Source organism: Meleagris gallopavo, chromosome 6 (genome assembly GCF_905368555.1).
Source record: "Meleagris gallopavo chromosome 6, MGAL_WU_HG_1.1, whole genome shotgun sequence".
Taxonomy (NCBI): Eukaryota; Metazoa; Chordata; class Aves; order Galliformes; family Phasianidae; genus Meleagris; species Meleagris gallopavo.
In genome coordinates, this window is record NC_139409.1 from 49,378,082 (window position 1) to 49,390,135 (window position 12,054).

Here is a 12,054-nt window from a genome sequence, read left to right on the forward strand (position 1 = left end):
CAATCACAGTTTCAAACCATGACTTAGAATTTGTGCTGCAATCTAGGTTACTTTTGATGGTATATATCCCAATTTCTCTTCATTGGAAGCCTTGAAGTAGTTCTGCGTTCTTGCTAAGGAGTTGGTTCTCCACACTTACTAAGGAGAAGGAAAGAAATGGAACATGTTCTAGATTCAGGAAACACCTTTTTACTTTCTTGTTAGTGGTGTATTGCTGCAGTTCATCACCGTATTGTCTAGAGCAAACTTTCTAGATTTTTTTTTTTTTTTTTTTTAGATTGTGCTTTTCTACAGTGCGCTCTTTTCTGGTTTCTTTGAGGAAAGCTCTAACTGGGTTTAGTGAGCTTTCCAAACTTCTACCCGTTAGTTTTACATACTAGTTCCCTTTCTTTTCTGAGGGGTTGCCAGGTGGTGAACTCTCATTCCAAATAAGTTGTCCAGCAAAGATATGGAAGACCCAACTTGTATGATTTTATATTTCAGAATGCTATTGAGGTCAAAAGTAGAAGTTAAATTATTTTAGTCAAAAGGCTATTCTTTGTTAGATAAAAATATAAAAACAGACACAAGGTTAACCTTCAATTTGCGCTTCAGCTGGTATTCTGAAAGTTAATATTTGTGGTTCTCATCAGAACAATCCATTGTCGCATGAAATGGCCCAAATATATACAAATAGCAAGTTGCGTGATTTCCACTAGAGGAGCCTTTGCTGAGTCTGTCATCTATTTAAAGCCTAGCTTAAAGACAAAGAATATAGTATATTATAAATTCTGAAATCTCTTCATGCCACCAATGTATGATAACGTCTCTTTTAAACAAAAATTTTTTTGACCTTGTTAAATTTATCTTTGGAATGTGGGGTTAAGATAGCGGCTAGAGAATTTTGACCATGGATAATAGCTGAAAATGCAACAAAGACTTTTGTAGTACACGCAAGTAATTAACTTAGCTTAGCGGAGCAGGGGTTGCATTTTAACTTAGCATGAGGCTTAAAACAATGGTCTCCAAGTTTTATTTTAGTACTTCCACAGAACCGCAAATAATCATTTTTTCCTCTTTGCATACATGCTTACAGATTTTATTTGAGGGTTTTATATGTGAGTGCATGTGTTGAAGTAGTTTCTACAATATTACTTGATTTGATTTATCTGTTTTTAAATAGCTAGCTTACATTCAGCAGTTTAGCAAAGTTGGAGGCTAAATGAGAACTAGAAATTAAGATCCCATAACTATCAGAATAATGAAAGGAGATCTCTGGGCAGGAAGGGTTCTGTGTATTAAGAATCTGATCAGTTCATTTCAGAGAGTGTTATTAGTAATAGCACTTTTGCACAGTTGCCTTGTCTTTTCAAACTTCTCACAGATTCTTCTGTATTTTTTTTTTCCTGCCACTTAGCAGTTTTAAATAATAATGATGAGAAGTAAATGGCTGCATTGTTTCTTTTCTCAAGTACCAGGAGCTGAAAGCATCTGAGAGCATCACTGTTTTTTGTAGTTGTTTCCTGTCCAGCTTGTGTGAGCTTTGTCAAACATTCATCATGTAAGTTTTTCCTGAGATTTAAAATGGAATCACAGATGATTTTGTGATCAGAATTCAGAATGCACCTCTACACTTGCTTGCATTGTGTTTTGGATGTTTCTAACACCTTCATATAGTTGGATACTGCTGTTTGGGTCAGTGTTCTGACCCACTTTTAATACAAGGTTTTATCACCAATTCCAGGTTGCAGCAAGGCACTGCGTTGTGGTCACCTACTGAGTTTCTACTGCTGTTCCCATCACATTTGTCTGTGCTTTGAGATTTGATATGAATAGGTCACATTTGTTTGCTTCTCTTCTCACTATAGAAGAGTTTACCTCTTCCTTCTCCTTTTCTCCAGTAATTAAATAGTAAGCTCCTCAAAAGAGATTTTTTTTTTCCTGTCTTTCAGGATCTGTCTGCAGATCACTGGGCAGTGTCATGTAGTAATACGAGCTGGCATCAATTCTTAGAGCAAGAAACAGTCACAGAAAGACAGCCATGGATGGGGCTACCCCTTCTCCGTGTAAGATCATCGTGAGCACTATTATTATCCACAGATATTGAACTGAGCTTAATTCATCATTCAAGTCAAATTTATAATCATAGAATCATATAATGGCCTGGGTTGAAAAGGACCACATGATCATCCAGTTTCAACCTCCTGCTATGTGCAGGGTTGCCAACCACCAGACCAACATTCAGCCTGGCCTTGAATGCCTCCAGGGATAGGGTATGCACAACCTCCTTGGGCAACCTGTTCCAGTGCCTCACCACCCTCTGGGTGAAAAACTTCCTCCTAATATCCAACCTGAACCTCCCCTGTCTAGTTTAAAACCATTCCCCCTTGTCCTATCAATATCCACCCTCATAAACAGCTGTTCCCCATCCTGTTCATAAACTCCCTTCAAGTAGTGGAAGGCCACAATGAAGTCTCCCTGCAGCCTTCCAATTTAGTGACTGAAGGAACTGGGGCTGTTTAGTCTGGGGAAGAGGAAGCTGAATAAGAGACATTATTGCTCTCTTCCAATACTTGAAAGGTGATTGCAGTGAGAGTGGGGTTGGTCACTTCTCACGTCAGGATGAGGGGAAATGGCCTCAAGTTGTGGCATGAGAGGTTTAGGTTGGATAACAGGAAAAACTTCTTTACAGAAAGGGTTGTTAAGCACTGGAATAGGCTCCCCAGGGAGGTGGTTGAGTCACCATCCCTGGATGTGTTTAAGAACTGTCTGGATGTGGTGCTCAGGGACATGATTTAGAGGTGGGTTGTTAGAGTAGTATGGTTAGATTGTGGTTGGACTTGATGATCTTGAAGATCTTTTCCAACTGGAGCAATTCTATGATTCTCTTCTCCAAGCTGAACAAGCCCAGTTCCCACAAGTTTTCTTCGTAGGAGAGGTGCTCCAGCCCTTTGATCATCTTAGTGGCCCTCCTCTGGACCCATTCCAAGAGCTCTGTGTCTTTCTTGTGCTGGAGGCCTGGACACAGTACTGCAGATGGGACCTCACAATAGCTGAGTAGAGGAGGAGGATCACCTCCCTTTTCCTGCTGGCCACCTCTTTTTTTAATGCAGCCCAGGATATAGTTGGCTTTTGTTAACTGTGATCTCAAGGTCACATAGGACCTGTTGATAAATTATAAGGAGTTATATTGGACTAGATGACCTTTAAATGTCCCTTCCAACTCTAAGGATTCTATGATTCTATTTTCAAATTCCTTTATCAAAACAGAAGGCATGGCTGTGTTAGTCTTTGCTGTTCAGAGCCATGTGTTTAGCCAATATATCGAAATGCATACAATTGCTTGCCATCGCTTGAGTCAGCACTGCAAAGCACTGCCCTCCCCGTGCCCTGGTTTCAGTTGACACAGCGCTAATAGCTCACTGATGGTCTGGTTGTTGCTGAGCAATGGTGCCTGGGGCTGCTCTGCAGAGCAGAGCCACTGCCTTTGATTCGTGGGTCAGGGGGTGGGCCATGCTGCGAGCTGTGCTGGGCTGCATGCAGCCCGTGGGCCACGGGTTGGACGTACTTGATGACATTATGGAAATGAGATTTTGATGTCTGAGCATTAACAGATGTACAGATCATATCATTGCTTGGCATTAAATTAGTGTACCAAGACCTGAAAATCCTGAGAAAGGCAGAATGATAATCATGAGATTCATCAAAATTCATGTATTTTGTGTCCATTTAGCTGGTTTTTTTTTTTCTTACTTTTTCCACATGAGTTCCAAAAATTGCTTTGGTGTAAAAAGCGGGAAAGCAGTTGACTCCTTCACAGTCACCCGAGTTGGTTCAGCAGTAGGCTGAGGGTTGTGTTTTTCTGCCCACCATTTTAATAAAAAACCTACTCAGTTAATTGGTTTTTCCATCTTGATTTCAGCTCCTTAAGGGAGTCAAGATGCTGTTCTTGATTTAGTGAAATGTAACTGTCCGGATGTAATTGGTGTTTTGTATTTTCAGTAATTTGTATCAGACTCACCAAACTTGTAGTAATGTATCATCTCATCAGGAAGACAAGGCAGTATCTCCCTGAAGCTTCAAAACCCAGCAAGAGAAAAATATAAATGGTTTCTTTTGTAAAACATCTCATGGCTTTTAAGCCAACCTTATAATTTTTGGGAGATCTCATTTTTAGTATGTGGCTTGGCATAGTGTGAGCATTCACTTTACCAGCTGCTGTAATTCCACCAAGAGATGTTTTCCTTGACATGCCTACCCCAAAAGTACTTCTGATAACCCTGCTTCCAAGCTCTAAACTCCACTTTCTAGCAAAGAAGCAGGCGTTTTAGCATGTCCAAAGGCCCTCAGAGACAAACATCATATCTGTTATATTTAAAATGGTATTTAAATTCATTGTAGTTGTAATTCTGATGCCATACTTCAAAAATGTCTTAAAGCCTATATGTAAAATATTTGTAATGAGAATTAGGAATACCGCAGACTGAGCGTCTCCGGAACCATTATGAAAGTGGCTGCAGTGGAACTGGCAGTGGTTGGAGATTGAGTAATGGTATGATGGCAGTTCCAGTTCAGGCAGAGATGATGTTGTGATTACCACATGTGAATTAATATAGTACTGCTTTTTGCTGTTGAGGATTAGCACATTTTTTTTATAAAAGAATATTTGAAGGAGGAGAGAGTAGGGGAAGAGATGAACCCATATTGCATACAGCTGCTTTTCTATTTTGATGATTTAAAAATCTGCTATAGCTGGGAAACATCAAATCTGAGATTATAACATTGCCAATGCATGTGACAGGACTTAAAATACCAGGTAAGAACTCTGTCCTTCAAACAAACAACCAGAAAAAGAGCAGTAGGCAAGCAAGTCTGCATTCTATTTGGACCTAGTTTTCCTGCTCAAAAGCAGTTTGTACTGCTGTGATTTCTTTTCTGTGGGCATCCTTTATGAATATGAAAATAGGGGAAAATGTGTTGAAGAAAACAGAGATGCTGGAAATGATAATTTGAATGCTAGAAGTTAAGAAACTGTTTTTCATCATTCTTCCTGATGCGTGAGCCAATAACTAAGATTAAATGCAAGCTCTGTTTTTCCTTTAATCCTGTAACATGAGTCCAATATTTGAGATTCACTTACAGAACATACCTTACTGCAAATTCAGATTAGTGTTAAAAAGTAGTGCGTTCATCATTAAAGTCTCTTTTCAGAAAATACTGTATAAGAAATGAATCTTTACCATTGTTCATCAAAATGCACCGATTTTTTTTCAATGGTCATCAATCTCCATTGAGCTGTATCACGCTTACATCCCGTGACTAGGAAAGGAAATCTTATTGTAAGCCAGTATTGCTCTTTCAGTTCACTTTGTCAATAAAATTAAGAATACAAACATGTTAAAATGAGAAGGAATATGTGGGCTTGCAGCATCGTACTCTCATCTCGTGGAAATGCAGCACGTGGAGATGCAAAAATGAAAATATGTCTAGCTAGAACATAGCTCACTTAAACTGAGGCTACAGTGATCAGAGGAGGAAATTGGAGTATTGCATGGCTGTAACGTATTGCTTGACATCCAGTGCCTGCTCCTGTGTAATTTACTTGCCTCTTTCAGTCACCTGACTGAAGCCATTAAGTGAGCCACAGGGTAAGCCAGGAAATTCAGCACTCTGCTTTCCAAGTCCAAAGCTCTGTTGTTTTCCCTCTCCCCACTCTTGTTCTTCACAGCTGGTCAGCACATGCACGCTGTTTGCTTAGGCCAGGTAGAGCAGCTATGGGAAGATCCATACGGAGCACATGCAAATCTGCACTAAATTTCTGGAACGCAGCAACAGGGTGAAGTTAATGTAAAGCAAGGTTTCTTTAATGTTTAAAGTTTCTAAAACTAATAAAAAAAAAAAGAGACAACAAATTCACTTTATAGCCTTTCCTTTTCTCTACTACTACTAACTGAGCGGGTTTGGAACTTGGCCAAAATATTACACATTACTCAAGAAGATTACAAAGAAATCCCAGACATGCACTAGAGAGCTATTAAATTTAACATTTCTAAAAGATATTTTCAACAACTAAATGCTTGCTGGAGCATTGTTTTCCCCAACCTTCAAAAGTTGCCACAGCTCAGTCACAGATAAGAACTTCCAGCTTTTTAATTGATATATAAATTGAATTTAAAACCAAATCTATAACATTTCCTGTGGTAAAGGAAATAGAGACTCTTCAGTTTGGTTTGCCCCTAATTTGAAAATCATGTTCTCAGGAAATCCTGCATAATTATTTTACGTAAACAGGAAAAGTAATTATTTCCTTGGGGCTATGTTTGTGTGTATGTGGGGATGAAGAAAAATAGCAGAGATTCTGGAATGCAATGTGTTAATGAAAATATTTTAGAATAAAGGAAAATATGTTTTAAATAAGGTGAATTTCTTTCTGGACAGACTTTTTATGCTTGACTTTTTCCTTTACTGTTTCATCAAAGTTCAGTAATGGGAACACAAAAAGATGGAAAGATGACAAATTTGTAGCGAGGGTGCCTTTGTGTTGCTCTTCAGTTGCTCTTGTCTCATCTGTCAAGTTGTTCTTCGTCATCTGGAAATGAATGAGTTGTGTAAAGCTATTGTAAAAATGCTGCAGGATTTCAACCCTCACATCCTTCTCTTCTTGCGCTGCTGAAGGCCCTTAATTTACTTTTGCCATTTGTAATAGTTCATTTGAAGGTTGAACTTCCCCTCTTGCTCCTCATGAGCTTTTCTGATTTCATTTAGTGTTTGAACAAGATATATTGGGCTGCTTTTTCTCTAGAGTTAGCGTGAACTCTATGCTTCTTCATGTTTTTGTTTTCAGTTGGAAAATAGCATTACCCATTTTATGTATAAATTGTACAGTAAGTGGTCTGGGATTTTTTTGCATGGGTGGAAACAATCTGTAGAGTTATTGCAGGAATTGAACATTGTTTAGTTATTCTGAAATAAAAAGCCAGGGAATTTTTGAGGAACTATTTGCGGATTATTTCTTTTTTTAAATCAGGATGTGATTCAGACCATTAGTTAACAAGAGAACTAGACAAACTTGCTGAATACAGAGAAGAGTGAAGCATAGGAGCAGGTGCATACTTAGTTCCTTCGGATTTGTTTGTGGCATTTTCTAAAAAGTTTAATGTTCGGTGCAATAGTTTGAGAAACTGTGGTCACAAATAGTCGTGGCTTCAGGGGAAAATTGAAAGCAATGATCATCTTAGCAGAAATTCTAACACTGAAGTTGTTCCAAGAACATAGTTTGAAGTGGAACATCAGGTTGGTTTCCTCCTTTCCTTTCTCAGGGGAAAATTGTGAGTAAATATAGTAGCAAGGAAATTACTGGTATTTCTTTGTAGATTTCAATGAAGTTGGAACAGGTTTATACAGCAAACATTTGAAAAGGTATTTTAAGCACGTTAACTTCAAATGGTAATTATGAATTACCTGTGTTGCTGTGAGAGCAACCTTGTGCATCTTACATAGACATATACAGGAAGACTTGGAGAGGAAGGTTATTCTCAGGAACGTGGAATACTGTTTGAAATTTGTGCATGATGAAGTCATACTTGTGTTAGATTAATAGCATATTTATCTCTGCTAGGTAATCTGGTGGGGAAAAGCAGGTTAAGCTACTATTGAACAGTTCTCCTTCACTTCTGTTTTCTTCATGTTGCATTGATTTTAGAATTTATTTCCATCACAACCACACCAGATACAAAAAGCACAATAACACTACTTGATAGAGCAAATTCTTAGCTACCAAACTCTGTTTTTTGACATAATCACCACCAGTAGCTATGCATTTTTGACAGCAAAGATCAAGAGCCTGCACGTTGCGCTCATAAAAATCTGCGTCAGTGGAGCTGACACTATTACTGCTGAAACATCACATCACCACCAGTTCACTGTGCTCACATCCACTGCTTGCTCAGCAGGTGTCAGTGAATGTCAGTGGGTGCAGTATTTTCTACATGGAACAATTCAGTGACACACCTTGGCTTCAGGCACACTTCCGCGTCAGACACCGTTTGATCAGACTGCCCCTCTGCTGCCATCTGTCACACCACAACCAAATGTAATGGAATGTTGTCAGAAAGGTTCAACCCCTACTGCCTTACCACCAATATCCACCTCTGATGCCATGGACCACCATAATAAAATGAGAGGAATTACTTTCATAGCAGCCCTCGTATCTATCCTTAAACCCTCCCTGCCTGTTCCCCTTTCTTCTTTGTGATTCAGGAGTTGTACTTGAACTCAGATCATGAATTTGAGATACTGACATGAGGGAAGTTTTAGCAATTCCTTTTTGTAAGTTAATACACCTTGGATATAATTCCAAAAGTAGAATTACTAACTTTATGGGTATATTTAAATGGCTTTTAGCCATGTGGGCAAATTTGGGCTATACCCAGGTTGCCTTTATGTAAGGAAATGTTTGGATTCTCAGGATAAAAAGAGAAAAAGCGCATATCCAAAGAATTTGTTACAAAGACTTGAAAAGCCTTTACAATCCTTTTAATCAAAAACTTTAGCTGAGAACTACAGACTAGAATTACTGTGTGTTTGTATTTTACAGGTGTGGGTCTAGTATAGATGTTATTCTCAGAAGTTATCCAGAAAATAGAAGACTGGAATCCCGCAAAGTCTGCTAAGTTTATGCTGTTTTATTCATCTTTGTTGGCATTTTTAGCCTCAGATGCTAATTCTTACAAGCACTGTAGAGTTTTCCTCTCGTGCAGAATGATTTTGAAGTGAAGCTTCTTTTTCTGTTTGTTCCATTCATCATTATGCTCTTCCAATTTATGACTATCCAATAAATAAAATATCAGCTACATGAAATAGCAGGTAACCCCTGTCATTTCCAAGTCTTATGCTTCATATTTGAGCAAAGATTTTCTATAAACAAATGGAAGAGAAAAATAAGCAAACACATTTATTTCCCATTTAAAATATAATTTACTTTGTTGTATCTACTTTGGTAAACTCCTTGCCTCAAACTGTAGGTGGAAAAAAGAACTTTAAAAACAAACAAGAAAAATAGGTGAAATAAAATTCATTTCTACAGTGATAGAAACATTTTGATATCACATTTTTACTGGCAAAAAACAAAAAACAAACCAAAAAAACACAAAGCCAAACAAACTTTTTTTTTTTTTCCTTTTTTCCTTTAAAGCAAAATTCACAGAAACAAATGCAGGCAATTAAAGGCTTCGGTTTGTTAAGGTACTTGAGCATCTGTCTCACTTAGAATGAGTAGTCATTTGACTTCAGGGGGATTATTCATGTTCGTAAAATTAGACGTGCTTAAGTAACTTGGTGCATCGAGGTATTAGTGGATATTTTAATAGAATAACCTTCACTGTAGATTTTCTTTGATTGCTGGGTTTTTCTGAATAGTTATCAGTTGATAGACATTTTGTTCTGTTCTGTCACTTAGTAAATTGTCAAGGCTTAGTAAATGTATGTATGCAAATATTGTACGGATAATATTTATTCTGTATTGAGAGGAAGCAGTCTTGAAAAGGTGAATCAAAGTTGTGATGTTTTAACTGCTCTCATGTAGGTTAGATGTATTTAATAAATCTTTGTTTTATGTTAAGGACAGCCCACAGGCAGGAGTACTGAATGTTTCCTGCCAAATGCTCTTAGTGAAATTAGCTAATTTGATTTATAGGCATGGTGCATACCACGACAAGTTTGCATCAAGGAACACACAGATTTTATGTCTGTCATCTAAAGAATTTTCTTAGCTATGTACACACGTAAGAGATTCTGTGATTTAGGGATTCAGTGCATTAGATGATCCTGCCTCATTAGGCTCATCTTCAAACATTTTACTTTAGGGCTTAACAATCAGAGAGATACAAATTTGTTTTGGAGATACAGTGCGATAGTATTTTGAAGAGTGGGTGTTAACCAGAAAATAATACAGGGACACAGAGCAGAGAGTAGCTAAGATTTGCAGACTTGGGTTACTTAGGAAATAAAAGTGAAACATAATTTTAGGCAAAGGTTTGCAGTGGGATCATTTATTTAGCTTAGAAACCTAGGCTTTTGTCCTCATGTGCAGAAAGAGTCTGCTTTACTCAGATTCAATGTAGTCAAGTTAGATTATCTCAAAGTAAAAGAACAAATGAAGAATAAAGCTTAAGTGCTGTCATAGTCAATGTTTAAGCAGAATAACCTTTTCTCCTATAAAGAATTACGTACTCCTATGGCTAGTAAAAAATAGAGGCATTTGTACAGCTTCAAACAAATAAGCAATTTTTTAAATTCAGTGTTGACTTATTCTTTTGTTTAATAACGAAACTAAAATAATATGTCTGGTATTACTGACTGTATCACAAGCAATCAGTTAAATGATTTTGTTAACATAATATTCAAGGAAATGCACAACAGGCTAGTGCGTGGAATCTTCTTTTTTGTTATGGGATTCTAGCATCTGGACTTTATTTTTCCTTCTCCTTTCTCTCTAAAATGCCTTGTCAGTTACTTGACTAAGTGTCTAATATTATATCATTATGGATTAGATTTTAAGTTGGAAATTGTTATTGCTGTAGTTTTTCAGGTTTCTATGGCTTCCTGCAAAAAACACAGGAAAACAGATGACTTAGGATTCTCTCCATTACTTTTGAGAACTTTGGAACTTGTAACGATAGCACCAGTTAAAAAGTATATGAAGCAGGTCTAGGAAAAAGTATGTGAAGATTGGCTATGTGAAATGGATTTTTTGTTATGCTAAAAATGCAGCTGTTTCAAGTGGAAAGCAAGAAATATCTATAAGTGGAAGTGAATATGTCCAGTTTGTCAGCTGACTTCTTGTGAGGTCATCAAACTGAAGAATTTGGCACTTTTATTTCTGTTCATTGGGTAATGGGGATATATAGTTAGGTCTCCTCAGTTAATGATGGAGTGTGACCCACATGTACAGGAAGGAGGAAATAAATAGAAAAAAGGATGAAGTTTGCATATCTGATCTAGATAAGGTGTGTAAATTATGCTCACTGCATCAGTTCTTTCACTTACGAGATCTTACTGCCTCTTGTGCTGCTGAAGTATAACAGGATAGAAACTATGGGGCTGCAGAGTAAATGTGTAATTAGGCAAGAGAGGTTTTTTGTGAAAATAAATTGTGCAAATGACATAATCAAAATGGAGTGTTATTCATTGCAACAATTATTGAGATATAGCAGATGTAGTCTACTAAAATCTTGAAGCTCGTGTGCAGTTGGGAGTTACATTTGAAATTGCTGCATACATGGATGAGTCTTTTAGACTGGGATCATTTCTTATTTCCCCTGCCTTCCCTGTCCATTTTAGATGTACAGTTGCCATCTCCTTGAAGTTCTCTTGAGAGAATTTAGTCGAATGCTAACTATGTATTATAAGCTGCTGTATCACTCTTTTAAGATATTGAGGGATCATCTGCAAGAACAACACTGTCTGGTTAAAGAAATTAATGTGAAATAAGGCTTGCAGGTTGTCCTTTGAAGGATACTGGTAAATCCATATTGTTGATCATTTATAGTGATGTAAACCTGAATTTGGCGTGGAGGAAAAGCCACTGGAAAGTTGCTTTCTGTTGTGTCGAGGAACAACACCGAGTCAATAAGGAACAACACTACGTTTCAGTAATGCAAAAGTTGATGGAAATGAGGATCTTCCTCGTACCAAAATGAGGAGCTGAGCTGCGGCGAGCCTAATGGGAAAGATATATTAAAATGCAAACAAAGTTATTATTACATATTGTAAGTGAGCTGTGGAAAATTGTCAGAATGGAGCTGAGGTTCCAAGTTCTGAAAAATTCATTAGATCTTCACACCAAGATAACACAGTGATTTGAGCAAGCATGAATTTTCTTGATTTATTGCAAATCATGTGGCTTGAGGAGTACATGGAACAAACAGATGCAACTATTCACTGAAGTTGAAACAGACAATAGAGGAGACTGCTGAGGTGAAGAAAATAAAAGTACATAGCTACAAAACGACAAACATTGTTGGAACAGTGTATTTTTACATACTGAACAATATTAGACATCTTTATAGAAGACTA

At 37.5% G+C, this 12,054-nt stretch overlaps 1 protein-coding gene across 15 annotated transcripts in view; it reads left to right on the top strand.

Moving 5' to 3' along the window:
- Positions 1-12,054, top strand: part of SUGCT (succinyl-CoA:glutarate-CoA transferase) — a 354,560-nt gene that overhangs the window by 71,776 nt on the left and 270,730 nt on the right. For 11 of the 15 annotated variants that reach the window (XR_014884043.1, XM_085226688.1, XM_085226689.1 and 8 more), the window contains one exon: positions 1,932-2,045. The exons of the other annotated variants lie outside the window; for them this stretch is intronic. Coding sequence is in view for 10 of the 11 variants with exons in the window: in XM_085226688.1 (XP_085082814.1) it covers positions 1,932-2,045 (114 nt within the window). In the remaining variant the exon portion in view is untranslated. The remainder of the gene's footprint in view (positions 1-1,931; positions 2,046-12,054) is intronic. 15 annotated transcript variants of the gene reach the window in all.